This window comes from Falco rusticolus, chromosome 2, assembly GCF_015220075.1.
Source record: "Falco rusticolus isolate bFalRus1 chromosome 2, bFalRus1.pri, whole genome shotgun sequence".
Classification (NCBI taxonomy): Eukaryota; Metazoa; Chordata; class Aves; order Falconiformes; family Falconidae; genus Falco; species Falco rusticolus.
The window spans coordinates 26,155,026-26,182,791 of NC_051188.1; the positions used below are offsets into that span (position 1 = coordinate 26,155,026).

General features: G+C 35.7%; 1 protein-coding gene across 6 annotated transcripts in view; it reads left to right on the plus strand.

Moving 5' to 3' along the window:
* NBEA (neurobeachin) overlaps positions 1-27,766 on the plus strand; it is a 509,705-nt gene that overhangs the window by 437,789 nt on the left and 44,150 nt on the right. For all 6 annotated transcript variants that reach the window (XM_037377448.1, XM_037377449.1, XM_037377452.1 and 3 more), the window contains 3 exons: positions 3,024-3,143; positions 13,992-14,144; positions 23,753-23,920. In XM_037377448.1, the coding sequence (XP_037233345.1) occupies positions 3,024-3,143; positions 13,992-14,144; positions 23,753-23,920 (441 nt within the window). The remainder of the gene's footprint in view (positions 1-3,023; positions 3,144-13,991; positions 14,145-23,752; positions 23,921-27,766) is intronic.

Genomic DNA, 27,766 nt, shown 5'->3' on the forward strand with positions numbered 1-27,766 from the left:
TCAAGCTTGTATTCACCATAATCAAGTACCCCATGAATTTCTCTTCTTGCTGGCAGTAAGCAAGGCATGAATTTTATTCAGAATATTAGGAAGAAGTGAGAAGTGGTTGTAATGAAAACGTTGTGCAGCTTTATAGCTTTCTCAGCAACAAAACCTTTACATGAGATGACAGTAATCGGTATCATAGAATAACAGTATTTAAATGAGTATATTGAATACAGATATGAATTGTATTTATATAAGCACTTGACTTTCCAGAGAATAAAAATTACCTTACAATTATGTGAGAGGGCTGAGATAAAGCAACTGAAAGCTCTGAATTTCTGCTAAGGATTAAAAATCCAAAAAGCTAGGCACAACAGGTCATAGCAGGATAGCATAATAGGGCACCCTGTAGTGCTCAGCTATTAAAAGTTTAATCCTTGATTATGAATTTTATTGCTTTTGTATATTTGTCTCAGATGCTTAAAATAATGTTGTCATGGAATTTTGGATTAATATTTTTACATAATTCATTGTAATTACATCATTTTCCTGGTTTCTGCTTTTCTAAAATCCATCAACTGCTTCTGACTTCAGAACCTCAGCAGTGACCCACAGTCTGCTCCACTGTGCTATTCACAACAAATTACACATATCTTATAAAGAAAAAAGTGATAGATAGGGGATGGTAGAAGACAGAACAAGATATAAAGTTTTTCAGTATGAGTAAGCTAGAAAAATAGCATAATTTGGAAAGATGGCTATTGCAAATATATAGAGATTTGGGGGAGGAATTCAGTTAAAATGAAAATAATTCTAATGTTAAAAGAATTTATGTAAATTTAATGTTGAAATTCTAATATTAGTAGATTTTTAAAATAAATTAATATAATCCCTTTCCTGTATATATCATTTTCCATTTGCTAGCTCTGCATTTGAATCATACACTTTTTCATTTATATTTTACATGAAGTTCACTATAAGGAGCACTGTAAAATCTGGACACACAAAAAGTTAATTTCTTTCAGTATTTCAGTCCATTCTGATACTTTTATACTGTTTACCAAATTCAGCTGCTGATAAAGTCAAATGTTCTTTTCAAATAAATCTTTTCCTCACTTGCCACACACTCTTTCAGTATTCATGAATGCAAAGTCATTGTTCAATAGGGGTTAGGGTCTTCCAACAAGAAATGATATTGTGATGACTTTGTATTTAATTTAATTATTTTAAATTAATTATTTAACACATATTTTTGTTCTGTGATGGGAATAAATGCACTGATGAAAGTCTATTTCTTAGATTGTTACCTATTCTTTTGGAAGTATCTTTTAAAAAAAAAATCCCAATGTTTTAAGAGAAAAAGAAAATATGGAAAAGAACCCCACCATTCAATTAGCAGTAAAATGTCTTGCATTATTTTAATGAAAATTATTCCATATTTGCACTCTCATACACTGAAAGTTAAGATACTCTTCCTGGCTAAAAAGAAAAAAACAAAAAAAATCTTTGTTAAAATATAAACAATTCCCTTAAGCTACTTCAAAGGTACTGGCATAGTATGATGACAATAAGAGAGATATCCCATTCCTTCTCATTTAGAGAAAGAAATTTAGAGATTTTCTCTTTGAAAAAAAGTAGTCTGTGTTGACTGTTGTGCATGATAGAGAAGATTAATTGGGAAGACATGAGGCTTAAAGATTAGAGAAACAATAGTCTCTGGAAGTCTGAATTCCCTCTTTTATTTTCCTTGTCTTTTTAGATTCTTTCACTACCTTTGCATCCGTGCTTTCCATATATTTGAACTGCCCTTAAATACTATGGAAAATGAATTACTTCAGTCCTCTTTAATCATGGGAAATTTAAAAACGCAATGTTTTTTTTTTTTTGGTATAATATGATATAATTCCCTCAAAATTTCTTTATTAATGGAGGAGTTCCCTGCTTTCTTCAAAAGTTTCAGAAAAGGAAGTAGAGCTTATATAGAATAAAATTCAAATAGTAGATGGGTAATACTGTAATAGGAATTATAATCTGGTGATTATGAACTGCTTTGATTAACAAAAATTACAAATGATAAGGACGTGCAAGGAAATAAATTTGGGTGTCTATTTAATGAAAGGGTCACTTTTTCAAATAGTTTCCATCAGACTTTGGCAAAGAGAAGGAAGTAGTTTTCATCTATATGGACATATTGCCAAATATTAGTTGAATCAGAGAGCTAATGGCGTTGTGCTGGAAAACCAGGGAGCTGATCTCAAAATTCAGGTTCTGCTGTCAAGTTAAGGATTTGGTCCCCTGTTAATCCCTTCCCTGCAGTGGAATGCAATGACATAAAAATGGGTTCTCCAGACTGCGTAAGACTTGAACTCTTCAAAAGCTAATGGCTGTTTCCATTTAGTAAGTATTAGGAGTGTGGTTGCAGACAGAATTAGCAAAAACAAAACCTAAATATTTCATCTCTGTACCTGTGCCCCAAAGTAATGGTAAATAGATATCCTGTAACCACAGTCTGCGTTGTAAGTATCGTAGAGCCATTCTGCCCACGGGAGGCAAAGTGGAACCTGATGAGGTCTTTTAAATTAAATTAAAACAAAAGGAAAATCCAGGCCACAGATTTTTTAAGATTTTATTTTGGCATACCATCTTACAAGGGGTAAACAAAGTGTGGTAATATAAATAACACAGAGGGCGTTTACAATTGTTGCAGTGAAGTTGGCAGCTGTTGTGAACTGGAACTAAGCTACACAGATCTGCTGCTGATGGGTAATCAGTCTTATGGAAGAGTGAATATATGTAAAATAACCTTTCCTGCCAGAACTCAAGATTTGTGCGTGTAAAATGTGTTAGTGCCAATAAATGTATTAAGATATTCAGTAGAGATATCCATGCATGGATATAACCATGATGTGTCATATTTTTCTTTAATTCTGCCTTTATGAAGTATTTTGATCTGCAAAAGTAATTTAGATTTTGTTAGAAACCTGCTGCATGATTCCTTCTGTTGTTTTCTTAATCCATCTTCATTTCATTGACTACAGGAGCCCTTTACAACATTCTTTCTAAATGCAAATGATGGCAAATTTGACCACCCAGATCGAACCTTCTCTTCAGTAGCCAGGTCTTGGAGGAACAGCCAAAGAGATACCTCAGATGTGAAGGTAACTTCTATACTAAATAAATTTAGAAACGTGCATTTTCATTTATGGTATTTTGTTTTATGTAGGGACAAAGAAGTTTTTATATTTCATATCTTTATATTCAGTACACTAGGTACAGTTTAAATAAAAGGTAGATCTTACTAAGAATTGTTCTAACAGAAACAATCAAAGATTCTTTGAAGTTGAGTGGACAAAAGGTGTTTTGTTTTTGGAGAAAAACAACCTAAATGATCTAATTTAGAACAGATAATCAGGAGAAGGAGAAAAGCCCAATAAATTGTTCTTTCCTGCTGTTAACTCAATATTTGGCCCACTCCATAAAACACAGCAGGAATTGGATTTGACCTTAAAGTGTCATATTGTTATAGCTTGCCTAGCTCTGGGTTTGCATTGCCTGGGGCAATTAATAAAGCATTAATGACAAGACCCATTTAAAATGTTGGCTTTTCTGTACAGCTTTGGCTTTTACTTGAATGTGCCTGGGGATATTATGCAACAATACGCATTAGATTAAAACAACTTCTACACGATATACAGAAACAGCCGGAGCGCAGGGTGATTTTTCTGTTGTTATTCCTTACCTATTGTTAAATACAAAGGGATATTATTCATATAGATGGGACCTTATCAGAAATAAACCAAAATCTAATAACAGTTTGAATAATATGGTCCTTTCTTGATTCTCATTTTCTAGTAATAAGGTAGGCAAAGGCTGCAGTATATCATTAATTGTTATTTTTAAAAACTTTTAAACTTTATTTTAAAGTGAATGTTTTCCCTGTTTTGATACCACCACTCATACTAGGAAATGCTAAAGTCAAGGTCCTGTTACCATTATATTTTTTACTTAACTAAACAAAAGAAGATGTAAATTTATTGCTGTTTTTTTATACCAGAGCTCCAGTTCTCATAAATATTCCAGCAGTCTCAGAAGTGTATGTGGACAAAACGTGTTGTTATTTTTTAGCTACTAGTTGGGATAATGAGTTGTAAATTGTATGGCCATTATAACATATGTGAGAAAATGCTTTTTAAAGAAAAGAAATTAACCTAAACCTCTTACAGCCCTTTTCAGGTTTATTTATGCTCCTCTGAAAGTCAATAGTATTTTAAGTACTATTACTGTTACTTTTGTAAGAAAAACAAAGGAAATATCAGAACCTGGAAGGAATTCAAGATAATATCTACTATATTTGAAATGCAACCATTTTTCTTCAAATTAAGAGTGCTGACATTTTGATTTTTCCCTTTCAATGAAATCTGGCTTTCCTAGAATCCCACCAGAATATCTGAGAAAATGGCTTCCTAGGAGCGGGGCTGAAACAACATAAGAGCCTTAAACTGAGGAATAAGGGAAGACAGTTGGAAGTGACAGTAATCTTCTTGTCTGGCTTTAGTACACAGGAGGAGGGCAGTTAAATACATGAAGGCATTGCAAAAGATAAAGGAATATCTGTGGACAGACAGAGGGACGGTATTCAGCTAGGGTATATAATTAGTGAAAGGATTGTTCCTAAACTAGCAGCTGAATGAGTTATCTGTAAAACAAAGAACTGAAATGTTTATATGAAAATACCAGGAGTCTTGTGTACAAAGTGGGGTAATTTAAACTGCTGCTGCCAGCTATTGCAAAGATGTGGGAATTATGGTGGGATAACAGTTGCACTACAAAATGTATTTCTATTGAAACCCCCCCAAGTTATTAGCATAAAACAAGTATTAAAAAGATGCTCAAAACCAGATCCTCCTCCTCGGAAAAGGAAGGCAAAAGGTGAAGATGTGGGGCAGCTATGTACTTTAATGTCATTGCATTTAAGAAAGGGAGTTGGGGATAACTTGGGTAAGAGAGTAAAAATTAAGGGTCAGAGCTACACTTGGGGAAAGATTGTGAAATGTATTCTACAACATACTTGGAAGTCTGCCGTAGAGCCCCAGAGTCAAAGTTAGATATATATTCATTTCCATTATGCCATTAGAAAGAAAAATCCTACTTGGGGCTAAATCATTACAGAAAATCTGATATGGGAGGGACAGATGAGGTATGTTAGCCAATAAATGTTTTCTCCAGATAATTCCTGATGTGTCTGTTGAGGGATACTTTAGGGATGAAAGATGCTGTTTAAAATATAGTTTCATTAATTAATGAAGATACAGGGAAGGTAGGTTTAGAAATTAACCTTGAATTGATTTATCATGAGTTGATTCATCTTAAGGTAAAAATCGATAAAGAAAAGTGGTTTTGAAAATAATGTGAATCTTTAAGGCATGATAAAGCAAACAGAAAAAGTTCATAAGCTACCTAAATAAAAAAGAAAAAGTAAAAAATCAGGTGGAAAGCAGAAGATATTTTAAGATGTATTTTATACCAGCATTCAATGTATTGCATCATCAAATTATTTTATTATATATTAATACAAAGCCACTCCTGGCGTAAGTCTACCAAAGTCCGTTTTGGTAGCCTAAACAATGTATGTCAATGCATTGCTGTTTTGTGTTCAGTTTAACAAGGAAACTTGAAGATCAGCAGGGTGACAGAAAGCTTATCGTGAGACTGAAGCTGCGTCCTTAGCGTTATAACACCTAGAATATCTCATGGCACCCAAATTCCACCTGAAACAGCCTGATTAATCATTCATTTTTTTCAGAGCTCTTATCTTGAAGCAAAAAACTTTTTGTTTTTTCCTCATTCAGTTTTTAGTATTTATTTGTAATGGATAAAGCAGATTCTTACTGCTCTCTTTGCTGGGAACTGGCTAGTGGAAGTATATACCTGAAATGGAAGGAGCCATAAGAAGAGCAGCAAATGTGTTTAAGGAGCTGGATATAGGAAGGGAAATGTGTATGTGTGTGGCATAATTAATGTCTAAAAGTGAAGACGTGGTAATATAAATGCTATGAACTATGCAAACATACAAATGGGAGGAGAATTGTTTGTCAGTGAACAAAGAGGTAAACCTCAGAGGAAAGGGATCAGAGTTGAAAAATGCTTACTTAGGCAACAGAGTATGAAAAGTTAAAGTGAAATTGAGTATTCTGTGAATTTGAATACCCCCACAAGGGGAAGTAGTAAAACCCTTACTTCTTGAGCTTCTTAGAAACAGACTGGCAAAGCACTGGAAAAGCATCAGGGACAATCACGAATTGGCAAGAGGATGTGCAAGTTGACCCTTTAGGCCCTTTCCATTTGTAGACACTGTTTCTTAGCGATAAATCAAGAATGAGTATAGCAGCTAATTGTTGCTGTTGTTTGTTGCTTAAGATCTTAATGAACTGCATTTCTCAATGCCATGACATCAGGGCCAACCTTTCCCTGAGGCCTTGGAGTCCTTTCTGCAATAGGATGGGAAACTGAGCTATTATTAATACTACAAATGCCCCAGTTTTTCAGATTAGTTGTGCTACTGCTTGGAATGCCTTACAGGCTTTTTAAACATTTTAATCAAGTTTTCAGGGACCGGAAGAGCAGTGAGCTTTAGGGAACCAAGAAACCCCCTCAAAATCTCTACTCATTTTGCCCACTCTCCTATGAGCAGCAACCACTGTCTTGCACAACAAAAGACCTTCAACTGTGAGAGTGTGAAACATCAAAAAAATTCATGTTCAGCTGTCTGGAAACTTCTAGTATTTATCTAGCGCAACTGCAAGAAAGTACACAGTGTGCAAAAGAGAAGATGTATAGAGGTTGTGTGCGATTAGAAACTCTTAAAGCATGTTCTCTGTCAAAGTGTTCTGCGTATTTGTGTAGCTTTTTCTGTCTGCACATGCAGTTATAAATGAGGGTCTTTGGCAGCGTGGATTCCCACGCTGTAAATTTTCCTGCCCTGAAGATTTTTTGAGTCTTTATAGTAAATATTAAGTGCATGGAATATGGGCTATCCATCAAAGCAGCAAACTTTGAAAACTGTTAACAATAGCAAGTGTTCATTATTCATTTATTCCTTATCATACATTTGAAATTCATCTGAGCTGCTTTAAGTTCATTTAATCTCTGATCTCAGTAATCGCATTAATTACTGTGGCACAGGTTATGAAATAATTTTAAAACAGCCTGTATAATGAATTAATCTGATGTTCTTCAATGCTGTGTACTGTAAGATGGCCACAATTTTTGCTTTCATGTACTGTATTAAATAATTATGTGAATTACCTTAATTCTTTATTAGCAATGTCTAATTTAAAAAATCCTTTCAAAATTAATTTTTTTAGAAAGTAAAATCTGTGTTATGACTTTTTCATCAGTTACTGTTTAAGCAAGAGGACTATGAAGTGCTTTATTATTAGGTGCTTAAGTCACTTCTGAAGTAGGTCAGTTTTGACTAGTACATTGAGATTTCTAAGCAACTCAGACACTTCCCATAGCAGTGTTTTTTTGAAGTCTCAGTGTAGTTTTAAAAGAAACATCCAAACCAATTCTAAGAAGTTCTGCATCGAAATTTAAAAAACAGATAACGTGACAGTTGCAGAAGAATGTATATCTGTTTAGGATGCTGCACTTCTGTGGGTCAGTCTCCTTTTTTCATACATGTATCCCCTCTGGCGTTCTCCCTCTGTTTCTCCCTTTATCCTTCCCTCCTTCCGCCTTCCCTCTCTCCCTTTGCCTATGTGTAGTCTCCTCTGGAACTGAATTTTTTCATACTTGAGCTAATGAAAGTAGGGCTGTGGCAGTAGTTTGATCAGCTGGAAGAACAAGCTGGAATTACTGAATCTTGAATTGTGGCAAAAGGTATACCTTTATATTGAAATATGAATATATTTCATATTGAAATATGAATATATTGAAATATACCTTTATATTGAAAAATGTAGCATATGATGGAATATTGCTCAATCGATGGCTAAAGAGCTACTTAGACAATTTTGTTCCTTACATTTGGGCTGGGCTTTGTTCATTTTCAAAGAAACCGGTTCACCTACAGTGGATGAAACAGAATTAGTATGGTATGTGCCATGTTAGCGTGGTAACACACAAGGGAGAACCTGGGTAACAGAGTTTATTTTATTGTGTCTCCCTTTATCAACATCGACCTTCTCTCGAGATAATCAGTACAAGCTGGAGAAAGAATGAACATTCGCAGTGTGACCTTTGCGGAAGCAAGTCACCCAGAAATGACCATAACGTGGCCAGTCAGCTTTCACATTTTTTCCTTTTCCTCCACACCCTGGCTCCAGTTTTTGGTAACATTGACTTCCTCAGAACCTCCTGTTCAGGCACTAATCTTTCCTAATGCCTCTCAAACTTGTTATATGGCTTTTTGAATAGCGTGTTTAGAAGTTAGAAAGGTAGCTCTGACAAAATGTCATTGAGGTGCCTCAGTGTGAATTAACACGGTTAGTGGAAGTACTCATGACTGACTCGTTGACCCAGTACTAGGCTCTTGTGGAATTAATGGATGCCAGGGGATCGACCTTTTGGGAGGAAAAGAAAGAAAGAAAAAGAAATGGCAGCTTTAAAACCTTGAAGTGAATTATATTAGAAAAGTGAAAACGTCTGTGTTGGATTTGATTTCATTGGGAGGCCATAAAATGGCATACCCTTAGCAAAACATATTAAACAGAAACGTCAGATTTGATGCAAGTGGTGTACAATTATGATAGTGTTAATAGTGGTCCTCTATCACCCCAAGACATATTTTAAAAGTTTAATTTCTCAGCAGCTTGGATTTGTCACAGGCTTGTAAATTAGAAAATGCATTTGGGGATGTTTTCTTATATGAAGACACAAGGCGTATAATACTGTTAACTATACCTTGGGGTTTTAGTATAGCTATTAAAATAAACTAGAGATCACATTTACAGACAAGAAATGTCTGTTATAATATTCATTTTAGCTCTGTTTTTTACACCCCTCAGTAGCTTTACTGCATCGTTCTTCATCTAAGAAGAGCCAGGCTTCTCAGGCAGTTTGAAAGGTAGCTGACTATTAAATGATAGAAAGCTAACCTGTCTTATTAGAAGTGTGAATGAAAGGGGAGCAGAGAAGGTTACCAGCTTGTGAAATGTCAAGGACGACTAGACAGAAATTACGGCAAATAGATTTAGATCACTAGAATCCCTATTTTTATTAACTCTTTGAACTCTAGATATTTCTTGTGGTAAGAAATTACCCATGACAGGTTATGTAGTCAGAAAGATTTATTTAGAACCTTTGATATATTTTGGCAAGAGCAAAGAAGCCAATAAAATTTACTGCATTTTATCATTTATATGCAAAATTATCTATCAGCTGAATGGCATATAGTAACAATATGCATCTAAACCACTTAATTGGTCTGTGAATATTTTAGAAATACCAGACTATTAAAAGATATTGACCTATCTTTTTTCTTTTCATTCCCTCATTTGCTGCCTGCAAACTGATGTAACTTCTGGGAAAGCTTTTTTATGTTGTTATTTTTATGTTTTCCTTCATGTCCTGTTTTACACTGGCTGACTCAATGTTTGTAGTATAGGAAAAAAAAATAAAAATGAGATTTTTCTTCCGTGAGCATTTGTAGCTTGAAACATAAACTTCCCAAAATCATGGTAGCTTCAAACAAGCACTCCTTTGCATAGACCTGGCTTTGCACTGACTTTTACCACTAGTGCCATGGGTGATGCAATAGGAGTTTTAAGGATACACTGTGCAACTATTCTGTCTGTCAAGTGGAAAGCAGACTGGGAGATAGAAGGTCCTCTGTGTCCCATCCCTTGGTGTAAATACCATCCCCGAGACACATTTTTCCCCTGTTGATTTCTGAGTGTCCTTGTCGTTATCTTCAGGGTGAATTTAACAGTGACCCTTCTAAAGTACGAAGCTGGTCATTTGTAGGAAGGTCTGCTGTATGGCAAATTACACTGTGCATAAAACCGAATGAAAAATAGCAGATGCTGTCAGAAAAGTATGCAATCTCATTCTCTGATCTAAAGACCACAGAAGTTGAGAAAAACATTTATTTTGGCTTCTGTGTGATGAACATATGACGAAATACAGTAAGGCCAAAGGATATATAGGAATAAATTAAGTTGTGCACTGTTTAGGAATAATTCTACTAGCTAATTTGGGAGATGATAAGAATATATTACACATCTCTAACTAAAACTTAAGTAATGCGGCAATACAGAAGGTAAAATCATTGTTCTTCATTTGGCTTTTTGGACCTGAAAGGCTGTAAAGCTGGTAGGATAATGCTTTCCAAACAAGTAATAAACTATGCAAAGAGAAAACAGTAATTTGTTCTCTGTATCTGGGATGGACTGATAGCTAGGACAGGGGAAAATGGACTTAGATTGTGTAATGCAAGATTTAGGCCCAGCATTAGGTAAAACTTCCTCAGATGAAGAATGCTGAAGTCAGTTGATGGAAGGATTGTGGAGTGTTGCTGTCACTCAAATTCTAGGACAACAGGATAGACATGTCTGGCAGAAAAGATGGTATAGCTGAACCTCTTCTGGAACAGAGGAATGGGCAAGGTGACCTCTCCAAATGTGACCCTGAAATAGTTGAGGTGTCCTTAACAGGCAAAGCACCAAAGAGCACCAAAAGAGCTGTCTCTAGTTATAATCTTTATTAGAATATGAACTGGCACAAACCCACTGATGAAACAAAGAAAACCCAAACTCTGGCTGAGAAAAATGTAAATAAGTGTTGAAAATAACTCTAGCGAGTGTTATCCTTTCCTTCATACTTGTGTTCACTCTTGCAACTTTAAGTGGCTTCTTGGTTAAAGCAATTCTCTCTGGGCCCCGGTTCTCGTCTTGCCGTCTCCACCGAAGTTTGCTCCTGTCTGCTCCATCATTTTCCCAGCCATCTCCCAGGCTCTCTCCTTGCTTAATCCTACCTCTTTTTGCTTCTCTCGGCTTGTACTCCTAGCAAAGCATGCTCAGGGGCCCTAGGGAAGGGAATATTCGTCTTTCCATCCTCACCTGGCGCCTGCCTTTGGCATGAAGTAGAAGGGACAGCTTCATTTTTTTACAGCAGAATAAACAGTGAATAGATAAATCCAAACCTTTCTATCACAATTCTCTGAATTATTTGTATTTTCTATGCTTCTAAATAGCTAAAACATATTTTAAAGATTTTTCCAAATGTTGGCAAGTTCATACTTAAGGAGTGCCACAAGTTTTCATAATGGGTCTGTGTGTTAGCATATATTAATTCATTCTTTAGAAATGAGAAAAGGGTGGATTTATTTGAGCTGCTTTTAAGCATTGTGGTTTCTTAGTCTAGTCAATGGTGAAGACAGCAAAATTGCAAGAAGAATATCAAATGATACCAAAGAAAACTGAATGGTTAATGAAGAGTATGGAAAATATGTAAGTATCTGGGAAAGGTCACATGCGACATTGTTCATATCTCAAGAAAAGGTTCAATTCATGCTAAATAGTACTCAAATAAGCACACAGAATTGTAGGCTGCACTAAAAATAACATCAAAGAGAATGCTGAGACTGTAACACAGTAAGTTTATTAAACTTTTTAAAAACTCTCTCCAGTTATGTTACTTTGACTAAAAAAAACCACCACAGCAACCAACAAAAAACCCAGGAGCTGTGTAACTGAAATGATTAGGGTTCTAGACAGAGTGTTATTTGAGGAGGATTTAGAAGTCAGGCACTGGTTAGTTTCCAGAGCACAGGAATAAGACAGGTCAAACTAAACATATACAACACAATAAATCTTATGAAGAAAGTTAATGGCATGCTTTCTGTTTATTCTATTTCTATTTATGTTTTCTGCTATACTAGACAAGGGAACATTAAATTACACTGAAAGCAAATAGCAACAGAGATAAAATTACTAAATGGAAATACTATTAAAAATATTCAGTGACTTAAATCCCTTTGTTTCAAGATACCCCGCAAGTCAGATGGTTAGTAGAATTCACTTATACACTAGAAGTGTCTCAGGTAGCATAAATCTTTCAGATACACTAGATGTAAAAGTTCACAATTAGATCCTAGGACATTTAGAACCGAAAAGGGAAATTTAAGAGTTAATGTATCTTTGACGGAATCAAGAACTTGCATCCTATTTGACATTACAGGTTAGTACACCACCTTGTTACATAAAAAATGGTAATAATTAAAAACAGTGGTATGTGTTTCAAGGCTTTTATGCAAAATAGAAATAAACCTTGCTTACTTTTTTCTTTAAAAATTCCGTTTCATTTGAATGTTGACTTTTAATTTAATTTTGTCTTAATAATATTTCACCATTCTGAGGTCCTTATGAATTTTTCCTTTCTTTAAGGCAATGCTATTAGTTTGCAAATGATTTGTACGGTAGCACATGTTAGTAGTAGTTTGTTGAGCTCTAGAAAGATTAATAACTAGTTTTCTCCAGCATCAAGGATTGTTCATTCTTTTTTTGGCCTCATTAGAGAAACCAAAAGGCTTTTATGATTTAGTGAGTCCTGTTTAGGGGAAAGGGGGGAAGTTTGCTGGTAGAAGCACTCTGGGTAAATTAGAGGTATGTCATCAAACTTAAGATTGTCAGTAAAATCTTTTTTCTTTTAACCTCTTAGGTTATTCAGGATTGCTTATAGTTTGGCTTTGCTCTAGCTGCTTTTTTATTATTTACTGCATGTAATATTTGTAAATATTTTGGGCTTTTTGAAATTACATCTCATTTCATAATGAGTTATTCAAGCTCAGGCATGTCTCATTTGGTTAGTGTTTTGCACTGGTTAGATGCTGATTGGCATTGTGTTTTAGTCTAATCTGAATTCAGGCTGTTTTTAGTATATTAAAAATAATGTAAAGAAGCAAGTAAATTGCTTCCCTAAACATACTTAACATTGTAACATAAATATTCTTTTTTTTTTTTTTAAATGAATGAATTTGAAAGGACCATCTATGCTTTAACTGCTCTATTCTCTATGGAGTTGCATATCAGATTTAATTAGATGAGTTTGTGTCTGCAGTGATTTTTTTTACGCTTTGCATGTCTGCAGCCTTTGAAAGGACCACAAAGAGACTCAGGTTTCAGGTGCTGTGTCATCAGTTTTGATCCTGTTACACAACTGAATGCCATAATGCTTTTAACAATGTAGTATAGTGAATTTAATCCATATCTAGATATTAGAAAAGATAGCAGGCTTTAAAGCTTTTTTATTATTGCAGGTTGATACTTACTACTAAAATAATAGCAAAAAAAAGCAATATTTATTATGTCAAAATGCATTTCTGTTTAGCTATCCTGCAAATTAGGAAAAACTTCACACCCTAACTTACCTATGTTTTAATGCACTGCAGGTGATCTTGGCTACTCAGTTATGGATCTTTCACAGTTTAAATATCATGTATTTCTGTTTTAAGGACGTTTATTGTCCTGACTTTTTTCACTCCATGTATTTTTGATTTTTTCTTACAGTAGAAAAATTAATTCACCCTGAATTCTTTTTCCTTATATAGATAATCAAATTGCCACATTTTCTTCTGCAATTAAATAATATAGAGGAAGTAAAATCAAGACAGTGCTGCATCAGCAACCTTTTCCCCCCTTTTAAGCCGTTTAGTTAAATAGCGACTAAAAGACCCAATCTATTCATACTATTGAAGGCTTAGCATAGAGTTTCTTGTACCTGTTATTCTGAAAAGGTCTCCTTTATTGATATATACTGCTTTTCAAAAGTTGTGTTTTTCGTAAAAACAGATAGGGGGAAAATAAATAATGAATATTTCATTATCAAAAATATGTTTGACTGTAAGTACAAACCACCAGATTATACAATTCCTTAAACAAATGCACAGAAACATAAACAAAGCCAGGAATGCTTTAATGTCTGCTACAACAGAGCCTGATTCTGGCAGCACCATTTAGCATCTCTGTAAAAATGTAAAATCTCATTGTGTTTTTTCTCCTTGCTAGGAGTTAATTCCAGAGTTTTACTACCTACCAGAGATGTTTGTCAACAGTAACGGCTATAGTCTGGGAATCAGGGAAGATGAAGTAGTCGTGAATGATGTTGATCTCCCTCCGTGGGCAAAGAAGCCTGAAGATTTTGTCCGTATCAACAGGATGGTAAGATGCACTTTAGTTTTGCCTAAGTAAGGAGTTCTGTGTTTTAACAAGATGACCTAATGCTATTTTTCATCTGTTTAGAACTAGATTTAGAGAAAAAAAAATAAAAAATGAAGGAGAACTTGTATTCTGTTTTGCTTGACAGAACCCTTTATTTTGCAATGGATTTTCCTTCCATGTGCCTAAATCATAGAAGATGGAATTCAGTTATTTACTCTCTCATGAGAAAGCATCCGATGGGCATGAGCTGGACAATATAGGTTAGCCTGGAAAATTCAAGTATTTTCCCTCTCACTACCTTCTACATAAAAAAAATTAATGGATATTACAAATGCTGATATCTTGCGAGATTATTATATTCCTTACTTGACTGAAACTATACACTTTATCAGGGAGGAACTGGAAGTGTAGAAATGTGAACCTAAGCCAACAACTTCAGTCTCTGAAGAAATTTTGCAAAAGAGCTGCTCTGATGTAAATTACCATGAAGTCTGCAGAATTGAAAGCACTAAAAAGATTTATCTACATTGTATATTTTTTGCTTTAATTTAATAAATAATGATTTTATTAACAGTAGAGTTAATATGTACATATGCTTCTAGTCTTTTTTAGGAAAAACCAAGTTATGTTCTGATGATTTGGCCAGCTATATTTCAGTTTATGGTTCTATTCTGGGAATGGATCTTCCTTAAAATGCATATTGCATATCTTGCTTATAGAGTCAGGACTACACTTTCAATAAGCTATGGGTTTCCATACAGTTGCATAACTTCTCAGCTTGTGCATTATTTCTTACAGTGCTTTTGGGATAGATACCATTGGAACTACAGCAGTATTGGTTTCATTCTAATCAGTTTGGCAATTTACTTTCAAGAACTGTCTGTTTAAAGAAAATTTCCCTTCAGGAGTTGGTAGAAAAAATAGCCATATGAAGTTCAAAAGATTAGAAGAATATTATAAAGCCAAACTTATGCCTAGATAGATGTATATGATTTAGAAGTATCCTCTGTTAAGAACAGTAAACGGTTGACGTATGTACAGCAGTCTCCTGAGGGAGTGATGGCAACGTCATCACTTGAGGCATATGAAATGCACTACACAAAGCATGAGAAATGTGTTCCAGGGAGCGGTCCTTCACTGGCAGGGAGAAACCCAACAACATTTTCCTTCTTTTCCTTGGCTGATCTCTCTTATTGCTGCAAATATTATAACATTCTTTTAAAAAAACAAGTAGTTGTCACAGCTGGTGACAATAAATCAAAGTGCAATTTTACTAGCAAAAAAGGAGGTGACCTCAAAAGATGACTACATTCCATCAGTGTCCTCAGGTGTGGGATGTGCAATCACAGGTACGTGTCTCTGGAGTTCCCATGCCACTGCAGGGCGCCTTTTTTGGATTGTGGTTCTGGCTAAACTCAAACTGGGCTCAGGAGTAAGCACCCTAAAGTTGACCAAGAGGTTTAGTTTTGACATCTGTAAGAACAGCAGTGTGATACCTTAGTGGAAAAGAATAAACAAGCTGCCACCTATTGGGAAATATAATAAGAGATGCATATTAATGACTCCCTTTGGGTAATTTTATAAAGAATGTTCCTTCTTGTATCCTAAATTGTGTTTTCTCCATCTTTCCTTTCCACAAAGGTGGAATGATTAATAGGAACATAAAAGCCACTAGGTGATAAGAGATCACTTGAAGAAGAGCTTTAGCTTTAGGTGTTTTTATATGTACTTTTCTTATTAGTTTATATATAGTTTATATATCTATATTAGCTTATATATAATTTTTATTACAGGGTTTTTATTATATTTTTTTAAAATTTGATTTCTCTCATGCAATTTCTGCTATTTAGAAAAGAGCATAGGAGGTCTCTTTTTTTTTGTGCTTTTGAAGAAAAGAGATGCTTGCATGAATTTAGAGCATAACATTTGTGCCCTTCAGGACAATACTTTTAAGAAAACCTGACAGTTAAAGGCTGGAAACACCTTTTAAATATTAAGCTGTAATAGCTCTAATGACGGATTCCATAGATGTGTAAGTATGCTCAGACTGCCAGGAGACAGACAAACTGATGTTAAGGTTAGAGTAGTATTAGAATTACAGTCTTCAACTGAGTACTTTGCAGATTTCTAAAATCAGAAATGATCTCACTTATGTAGCATACCCTTCCAGTACTGTCTTCCACCCCTGTCCCCACAGATGTCAGCATCATGCCATTATTATACAGTTTTGCCTGGAGGCAGTTTCTGCATGGCCTTTATTCATCCCAGCATATACTTTTAGCAAGAGCATGATCAGTGGTTAAAATTCAGTTCTACACAGATACATGCTGTCTTCAAGTCTGATGAAGTTCACAGATGATAATAAAGTTGGGAATTTCCTAGAAAACAGGAGAAAGAGGCATAGATTTATTTGAATTAGATGGAGAAAATACACTGAAAACCACCTTGGGAGGAAAGAATTAAAGATACTCAATAGTAAACAGAAGTCTGGAAATAAAAATAGTACTAAAAATAGAGCAGTAGCGAGGGAAGGGTGACAATGAGTAGCAATTAGATTAGACAGAACTCTTTAATTCTATATTCACCAGAAATAACTGTATTTTGATGCTATCTGTGGAGAATCACTGCATCACAGAGGATGTAAACAATTGTACCTGTCTATGGTCCTTTTGAGACTGCACCTGGAATACTGGATTCACTTCTGGGGGACTAGATGACAGAAGAAGTACTCACATTTGGATGAAGTTCAGAGGGTAGAAACAAAGTGAATAACTTTGGGTTATTTAAAGAGCATGATATATGCATAGTTTTTTATAAAGCTTATTATAAAATAGTGAGTAGCTAAAGAAGGATAATCCCTTTCATGAAAATGCAGATAGTATGTGTAGTACGAAGTAATGGAATTACATTTTAAAAGTACGATAATTTGAATGTGCAATAATTTTATCAGAAAAGCTTCCTCACACAGGGTTTTAGTTGTGCATCCAGCAAACTGCCAGTATGCTGTCTTTTTGCTCACTAGAACTAGACTGGTCAAAATAACGAACAAGTATGAAGGGACTGGAAAGTTTGACATTCCCTACCTAACGTCTGATTCCATGTTTTGAACCATCCAGCAGATGTATTATTCAGTTAGGTCATCCCCAGGCCAAGCTTTGGCTGTTATACAAGAATCTATCTTGAGAAAAAAAATTACCCTGGGTGTGGTGCTGACGTGTAAAACACAGCAAGCTTGTGCAAGCCTGGAATTTCTACAGCAGCTTAGCAAAGCAAGCAGAGAACATGTTTACAGGAAGGCCACAGAAAACTGAGGAATATTTCAATTAAGTGTTATCCTGATCCCTTGTCTAATGAAATCAGCAGTAGTCCTTCCCTTTCAGTGGAAAGGATCCTGTGATACCTTGTAACATACAGTGGGATCTTGTTTTTCCCTAGCTGACAATATTTTCTTCTGTTCATACATATTTTTTGCTTGCTGCAGGCATATATAATGTGTAATTTTATGTGGGAGTAAATACAAATCCTTATATACAGCCTACTTGCACATTTATGAATGTAAACATTTTCCTTAAATAACAGCAAGAATCTCAGCATTTCATCCTGAGACTTACCAAAGCAAGTAGAGAACAGCCTAGAAAGCATCACAGAGGCACAGTGACATAAATCAACATAATTTAACCAATTGGTTAACAAGCTTCACTAAAATTCTGTGCAAATTAATAAATGGCAGGCAGGGTTTTGGTGCTGTTTTATGTGATTGTTCAGCTGGGTGTTTTACACTTCTAACTAAGCACAGAAATGGAGGTGGAAATAGTTTTCAATCAAAAGAGGTTCCTTTAAACTTGTGAGAATTAGACATTATAAAGACTGGAAAAGACATTCGGTCAAGGTACTTTTAAGACCTATTACAGTAGCTTCTAAAGCGCTCAGTGTATACATCAGGGATCGTTGTAGCAGTTTTATTTATCCATACAAGGCTAGACTGATTGCTACGGAGTTACTCATGAAACATTAATAAAGCACTATGTTCAATGCTAACATGATTATGGTCTGACCTCGGCGACGGCACAAAGGACAGAGGCAGAAAGTGTCCCTGATAACATTACCCTAATGCTGGGCTCATCAATCATAATCTCCCAGTTTACCAGGAAAAAAAAAGCACACGCATAAAACCTTCCACAGATGTGCATCTGTAGTCCTACTCAGCCTCCCAGTCCCCACAGACTCAGAGCAGTCCTGAGAGCCAGAAATAGAACAGATTCAGTCAGTAAGTCAAGCATGTTAAATCAAGGCAGGGAACACCACTGTGAAACACTGAAGCAGGGCTTTTATAATAAGCATTCTTTAGTTTTGAAACAAAAGATGCAAGATTGTGTAATTCATAGTTAATTATAATGATATTTTCATTATGGCTTATGCACATATTAAATTACAGATTACAGCCTTGAGTAATATGCATTCACTATAAATTATCTTTTTGAAAGACTAAATGGTGTCCTGTTTTTGTTATACATATTTTGTTCCTATTACATAACTGTTACTAAGATTGAATTTTCTTCCTGTCTGTGAAATGATTTATTTGCAATCTTTGCTGCCAATTACATTTTTGTACAGCTCCCTGGCTATTCAGAAGCATGCATAGTATTTCATAATTAAAGAGCTTCTTGAATAGTCATTAGAAACATCTATTATGAAACCTCTGTGCTATGAGGATCTGGAAGATTTATCTTTGCTCCTCACCGTTCAGCAGCAGTTGACATTCCTTTTTTACCAGATAAGCAGTAGATAAGATTTGATATTACTTCCTTAATAGTAACTTTGATATAATTTCGTGTATTGCCAAGGTTTGTTCTCAATGCAATTAAAACTCATTCAGCTAACAGGGTTTCAGTCCAGTTTGGAATTGGCAATGATTTTGGTGTTTGTAAACTTTCTATATCACTGAAGCATCTTATTTACATCTTGAAGATGCTCACATAAAGGATCAGTTTCTGTGCAGACATCCCTGAATAACACAAATCTTTAGAATGTACTTCTGTGTCACTTTTATTGATATATTACTTTGTTTAAACAAAGGTAACTGATTTCAGATATCAGTATTTCCTGTTTTATTTTATGACAAGAGTCAGAGATTTTACTCTGACAGTCAGTACAAGAAATGGTAAATGAGGCAAAGAAGTATTAGGCAGACAGAATCTGTATATTCAATGACTGCGGAGGAGCACAGATGTAAGGGGAGGGAAGAAAAACCCAGCTCACAGGCTAAAACAACCAATGGTCTGCTTATTGAGCAGATCTACAAAACCAAAGTGTCTCGGAGTAGTTTCAAGAAAATACTTTTAAATATACTGAACATAAGTTAATAGCAAGATACTGAGGTAGGAGTTCCTGGAGAGACAGAGAGCATATAGTTGTGGAGGGGAGGGAAAACAAGGCAGGAGCTGCAGAAACAGGGGGGGCAGGTGCAGCTGTGGTCCAGATGAGGGGCAGCATCAGAGCTTTCTTCTCTGATGGCAGAAAATACCCAGGTAACACATTATGTTGTGTTAGAGACTGGAACGGCATATTTTATAAATCCAGAACTCCTGATACTTTACACAGCACATAGCTTGCGTTAAAATAAAAACCAATATTTCCTACTGGATTCTCTGTAAAAAATAATTTTAACATCAAATTAGGATGAGCAAGGAGGAAAGTGTGCAGCATTCATACTGCACAAAAGTCTGAAAAGAGCTATAGTTATTGATTCCATTAAGCAGTAAGGTGGCTTATATTAATTCATATGTAAACATAAATTTACTAATATCTATTTATAATTTACAACAGCTACAGGTCAGATTTTCAGCCTGTGGAACGTGTGCATATACTTGCCTGCAAACACACAAACCCCACAGTACTTCTACTTCAAAATATGTCTACACTAGATAAATAATAATGCTTGCAATTTACCTATTAGCAATAAAATTCACTCCATTGTAAACAGTAACATGAGAGACTCTTTTCTCAAAACAAAATTAATGAAAAAAATACTGACTGGAATGATGCTATTTGAAAATGAAGCCCTAATAACAGTGGCTCAAACAAGTTCAGTTTGAGACTGCCTGAATAAAACTCTGTTTTCTGTATATTTTAATAATACAAGACAAGCTGGATATTAGCACATTTCTATTGAACAGTAAGACTCTTTGAGAACCACAAATATTATTATGTAATCATATAAATAATAATTACTATTGCTTTTTTATAAAAAATAGTTTCCTTATATTACATATTGAAAATATGCTCTAAAAAGCTAAAGCCTCCAAAATGCTTTGAATCCAAAATAGTCCTGAAAAACGCTGCTCTTTGGGGCCATCACCAGCCTATTTTAAGGATACTATCTTATCTTTTCCTGTATGTTGTTCCTACTGTACCTACAAATTATTTTTTACGCAGAAAATTCCATCACCCTATTCCCTACTGAGCACTGCATGTTCTTGAGAAACATAACATACTGTTGATAGTGAACAGCTCATAAATCTTCAGGAGGCACTTTACATAGAGGGAGAGGATGTTAGAGGAGATAGTTGGTGAAATGTGCTCATTTGACCAAATTATTTATTTTTTTAAATTTACTGGCCCACCTTTCAATAGTCAAAAGTTTTTCTGTTTTTCCTGAAATGCTCTCCATATTCTAGAAACAGCAGTGCTGTTTTTGACCAAAGCAAATGCCTAACACTTTTTTTAAAATTACTTTTTAGTAAATAAATAATAGATACAGATGCAAAAGAAACATAAATATGCAGAGTTCAGAGAAGGAAGAGAACAGTTAGGCTGCTCACTTTAAGTTGATCAGAGACGGATGCTTGAAAGACAACAGGCTATAAATTCTATTTTAAGTTTTATTACATACAAAGTAACATTAAAAATTGAACATTTAAAAGTTAGGAAATGCTTTATTTATGGTTGCTGTGGCATAGTTAATTTTATTCTTGCCTGCTAACCTCCTGCATGCTAAACGAGGTAAAAGTCCTTATGAAAAAGGCTATATGGGGATGATGTAGTTGCTAACTTTATCATGTTGCATGCACACAATACCCTATAATTAAGGATTTGGCATTTCTTAATGATTCATTTGGAGACATGCTTTGAAACCAAATAGTATTCATTGAATAGTATTTAGTATTAAGTAGTATTAATGCTATTTGCATAACAGTACTTGCCATTTGCATACGATGGCCTCTGATTTTGAAAAGGAAACAAATTTTTCTGTGGTTCTCTGCAACCATTCTTTATAGCTTCTTTTGGTATGCTGAACTTAAGCCCTTGAAAACTGAGCTCTATGCCAGCTATTAAGCCTGAGCCTTCCTGTCCATTTTTCTCAGAAATAACAGTCACTGGTTTTGACAGAAAAGGGTCCAGTTTTCCACCAAAGCACGGAGAGTTCCTCTTCCATGTGGAGTGTTACAGGGAGAATGTCTGAGGAGCGGTTCCGTGATTACCCAGGGATGGATCCATGATTACCCATGTGGCTTGCACTGTCTGTGGCTATTCCTGCCCGTGGGGTGGTGTACAGGGGGTTGCTGCAGATGGGCAGTGCGTGGCACAGTACTGCAGTGTCTGATGATTACATCTGAAGCAGCCTCCTTTTGATATAAATGAATAAAAGGAGAACACATTTTTCCCAAAGTTTATTCTCCTGTAAAATTTGTACTTTCCTGGGGCAGACATGAAACTGTCCTATCTGGAAAGTGTTTGTGCTGAGTAGTGGGACTGTGCTAGCTAGAAACAATGGAGGAATTAGGATTTCTCAGGGGAAGGAAAAAAAAAACCCCACAATCTTTGAGAATGAAAAGTATTAGATAATGTAATATAGAGGATTGCTGCCAGCTCTGTCTGTGTGCAATGAGTAGTAGTAAGCTTGACACAGATGTTTACATAATAAATTGTATTAAGGCTGGCATTTTTTCTTTAGAGCAAGCCAGGCTTTTTTCAGTGATGGGCATTGACAGGACACGAGGCAATAGGCGCAAAATGAAACACAGGGGGTTCTCTCTGGACAATGCTTTTTTGCTGTGAGCGTGACTGAGCACCAGCACAGGTTGCCCAGAGAGGTTGTGGATCTCCATCCTCAGAGATACTCAGATGCTATCTGGGTGCAGTCCTGGGCAGCCTGCTTTAGGTGGCCCTGCTTGAGCAGAGAGGTTGGACCAGATTATTTCCAGAGATGCCTTCCGAACTCAACCATTCTGTGATTCTGTAATTTTTTTTTTTTTCCTAACAAACTGTAGAGGAATGAAGCTTGGTTAATTAACATTGATAATATACAGCTGTGGGCTGGCTTCAGGGGCGGTGGGTTGGCTGATGTGGATAAGGTGCAGCTGTGGCTGGTTCTGTTAAGGGGTTGGGCAGCCAAGGAAGGGAGAGGAGGAAGAAGCAGACATCACATGCCCTGGATGAGGAGAAGGCAGCAGAGGGACTGGCATGAAGATTATGTTGGTATGAGATGGTAAAAGACCTTGCTGCAGCTGGCTAGTTTGTTTGTGCTGTGACGACAAACTAATTGGAAGTTAGTTCCCAGATCTGAGAACTGAATTGTGCTTGTTCTAATCAAAGGGAACTGGTATATGATGCTGTACAAAATCAGGCTTGTGATGGGATTTGGGCAAGGGCACATGTAAAAACTTGGTCAATGAACCACAAATATTTCAATACCAGTTCCTCTTTATCACAGTTCTCTGAAGACAGTATTAGGAAAGAAGGAACGAGTGTGTTGGGATGCCATCTTAAATACATGATGAGTCTTTATAGGAGAATGATTTGTGTATCTGGGTACGGGCTCATGGGAAACAAGACAGATAGTCTGGTAGTGGGGTGAGGAGAAACTATGTAATTCCTTCAGCTTTTGAAAGCTCCAGTTCAGGCAATGATACCTACTAAGGATACCAATCATGTCTGATAAAGGCACATTGGTTGGATCAGGCTCAGCGATAATACTATCATCACCTCCTCTGTCTAGAATGAAACTCTTTCCATATGCTGAGCAAAGGAGTATTGATCCTTGAACCCATTTTCAAACTAGCTAGTTGTGGCCTGTGTTTTCTTTGGTGAACAAACCTAATGTCAAAAACGAGTGTTAAAAAATGCTTTTCTTCTTTGAGAAATCAGTCACAACTTACATTTGGAATTCAGAACCTCATTTTGCTGATACAGCTTTTTAATCCTCAAGTTTCCGTTTTTGATTTAAGACTAATTAGTAATAGTTGGAAATGAGCTGGAAGATTGAGGTTTTGAAATTGTTTTCCCATTTTCATCAGTTTTTCTTGACAAATTACCAAACTTCTTGACAAGCCCCCAAATTAATAATTAAAACCCTTGCAGCTAGAGAAACCCAGTACCTGGAAAGAGAATTAGCATGACATAGAGTTGAAGGGAAGAATATCTTTTTAGTGTTTCTTTCTATATAATTAGTTCTGGTTTTTTATGTTTGAAAGATTTCAAATATATCAAGCCCAAACAGGAAATGTAATGATACCCATTATGTTTCCTCAGTTGGAAAAGGTAGGATGTAATTTAAGCATGAAATTGCAAGATGGAATTTACTTCCTAACTCTGAATGTCACTTGCAGGCCCTGGAAAGCGAGTTTGTATCATGTCAACTTCATCAGTGGATTGACCTTATATTTGGCTACAAGCAACGAGGACCAGAAGCAGTACGTGCACTCAACGTTTTCCACTACCTAACATATGAAGGCTCTGTGAACCTGGACAGTATCACTGATCCTGTCCTCAGGGAGGTAGGTGTTTACTGCAATTTCATTCTAAAAATGCTGTCATCTCACAAGAAATGGTACTTTTCCCATCTTTCACTGTTGGAGAAAATTGTTGTGTGTGACTTGATTCAGAACTTAGGTCCTAGGTGACTTCAGAGGCAACTATTAACTGGCAACAAAATGAATGCCCTGAAGTATTTTGTTTGCTTGAAGTTACTAATATATTTAATGGTCAGTTATTTTATAGTTCATGTAGTAGAACTGAAAAGCCGAAAGAAAAACCCACGTCATAGTCATAGGGAAAAAATATCTAACCTATTCAGTCACATAATGTTGCTGAGAGTACGTATCTGAAAAAGGATATGTTTACTAGAGGGATAGTAGCAATTATTCAGATTATACTTGATTAAACAAAAGTAATGAAACTGTTACCAAAATAGAAAATGTTTGCTATTTGTGCATTCAAGTATTTGTGTCTTTGTATGGGTATGTTGAATATATGCACATGCACGCGTATATATATGCAAGTGAGCATTTAAAATTTATTAGTGAATAAAAAAACCCCAACAACTAGCTATCCTGATACATTTCCTTCCAGTGACTGTACTTGTTTTTAGTAAGACTATTAACGTGAATGACCATTTTCTAATATCATCCATTCGTTGGCTAAAACAATTGAAATTTGGTGAAAAGTGTGAAAAAGCAACAGCTGCTAGATGAGTACCGCTGTGATGAAGCTGTAGACACAATCTTCCATTCCCCCAGATAGCTGCCATCTGCTGTATGCAAAACAGTAATAATTTATACATTGCCAGGCGATGTTTTTTTGTTTGTTTGTTTGTTTTCCAATCTTGGAAACAGAAATCTACAGATTTCATAAGGAAATCAATTCTAGAAAGCATTTATATTCAGCTAAATAATTGGGTTTTGGCATGTTGTTTTTAGTAGTGGTTATTGCATCTTGTTACGTTTGGTGGTTTTTCAGGAGCAGAACTAAAGAAAGAACATTCAGACTCCTGGCTTCCTAGAGCTGGATTTTAACACCATGCACTGCAAAGCTTTTTTGTTTTGTAAACAGTTAGTATTTGCTTAGTTTCAAGAATGGCCAGAATTGCTTTGATCCCACTGCCTCAAATACTTAAATTAACATGTACATAATGGATTTCTGGATTTAAACCTGTGAGTGCAAGAAGAGTCAGTAAGGTGCAAAACTGGAGATACTAAGCAGGGATACTTTTTAAACAGGTGTCAAGCACCATGAATACAAGGGATTTGCATGGCTTAAGGTCCTGATTTGCATGGGCAGACTCCTATGCCTTGACTTTAAGGGTCTGCTCCCACAGAGCAGCTTGTAGGATTGAGGTCTATCTGTCTGTCTGTGCACCTTATTTAACATGTTATGACATGATGAGACTTCAGCTCTCCTGTGGCTCTACTTACATGCATACCTTGTCGTCAGAAATTTCAGGAAATTCACGGAGATGTTTTTGTTCACTCACTTGTACATGTAGCCCATGCCCTGTCAGCCAGTAGCACACAAACCTGGTTTTAGGCTGTTTACACCATGTAAACTTCTAAAAGCACAGCTTAATGTTCATTGCCGTGAGTTAAATTAGTAAATAAAATTCATTGTTAGCAATGAGAAGACAACATGTCTAGAAAAAATAAATCCTCCTAATTTTTGTTAGATATAGATACGTAAAGTTGTGTGCATACATTTAAAAATAGTATGCTTTCTTTTCTGAGAGATCTCAGACATTGTCATAAAAAGGTTAAAAAATACTTTTTGTTCATTTTTAATCAGAAATTACAATACACGTTTAAATATATATAGATTTAGAGCTGCCTTCTGTTTCCCTGAGCTCTATTTTTGAAACTAGCAAACATTCTCTGGCCGGTAATAAAACATTTGACATCTTGATGATCTAGTAAATCAGGTATTTGGATGTCATGTTTGTGTTAACAAGTATATATTTTCTATATTCATTGGTGGTTTTTTTCGTTTGTTTGTTTGGTTGGTTTTTACTTCTGCCTTTTACTAGATACTCCAGAAAATATATTAAAAGCAAAAAGATCTTGTAAAAGCCTCTGAAGACCACTTACAAATACAGAAATGTAAGGATAGGAACACTAGCACCTTTTAGAGTAGTAACAATTGTTTAGTATGTTTCTCAGTGGCAAGTGGTAGTGTCTGGCACCTTAACTGAGAAACGCTGAAATTTAAAATTAATTGAGCTTTGCAGTTATCCAGGATAATGCATCTCGGCATCCAAATGCTCTGGATGTTTATTTTCTAAATAAATGGAGACATTTTTGTTCTGTCGCACAGAGGATGGTGAATGTTCTCAATAAATGGCTGTAAAATAAGCCAATCAATACAACCTTATTGGCAGCAGCCATTATCAGACCAGTGGGCTCAGATATGGCAGGAGCCTCCTCAGCTGTGGCCGTAACTAATTCCATATCAAGCCCAGTCCCAGCAGAACCCATCCAGTGAAATAAGGCTCCAAATTAAAAACCCCTCCCAACTAGGTCTGAGCTGATTGGCAAACATCATTTAAAAAGGCAGATCCCTGTGACCTGTTCATGCTATGCCCTGGCTTTTTCATGTTCACCCTTGACACCTCACTCAACCACCGAGAAGTATGTTCTTAGCACTCTGTGAAGAGTGGTAAAGGAGCCACTTCAGTAGCCTTTTAGCTGGAGCAAAAACATTTTCAGTGGTGGGATAACTAATCTCTGCCATTCCTTACATTTTTCTCACATGCATGGGGGAGCCCTCTAAGAACTCTTTACTGTTTAACACTGGAAAAATGGCCATCCGGTGCTTTTGTTCTGTTTGGACCTGTTTAGTAGAAGACTCTCAGTCTGGGTTGCTTCATCTCTGTTTTGCAAATTCACAATGAGTGAAACCAGAATGCTGGGATAGCATTAAGTTTTAGATTTCTAAAGCCTATGAAATTACATATGCCTGCCCCTGTAATAACTCTTTGACAACTTAGTGTCTGCATTGGATGGGTAAAATATACTGATTTCATTTAAACATACTGATTTTGATTTTTCAAACAACATTGTGTTTTGCTGATAACACGAAAAATACTTGATCGCTATAATTTAGGCAACATGAAAATCCTGAATTAAATGCTCCACAGAATGTATAAAATTGAATTTTGTTGTTCAGATCTTTTATGATTAAAAATTAGAAAGTTCTCCATTTTTATCCGTTCTAATGGTCTCTTATTCTGCACATTGTAAAACTCTTCTCATTTTGTAATAAGGAGGAGGAAAAAATGTGTAACAAAATATTTTTCAAGCCCCAAATTATTTTTAATTGCAACTTTTTGTATCCTATTTGTAAATTTTTCCTTTTCTAAAGTAAAAGCCGTGAGGTGAAAGCCAAAACTTGAAAAACAGCTTAAGGATATTGATTCATTCTTACTTGACAGGTGAAATCATGATTGCAGCACTAACCACAGCAATTACAGCATTAAAATGTCAAGAAATTAGAGGTCAGAATAACAGATAATTTTCTTTCTTTTGTCAGATTAGAAATTGACATTTTTTGACAGCACAGGATCTCTGGCTGAGAAAATTATGACAGCTTAACTCATCTTGTACTTGTAAAGCAGTAATTGATAATGAACTTTACCATGACAGTCTTCTCCTGTGGAGAAACATGACAGAACATTCCCGGTACAAAGCCTGTATCTCTTTTTAATATGTAAACAGTAGTTATATTGGACATTAGCTGTTATTTGGAATTGTCTTTACTGTTAGTTTACATCATAATCTAAATCCTTTCCACTGGACAGATTTGGCTGACTTCAGGGGGTTGATGCTGAGAATGCTAATGTATAAAGAACAGTATCA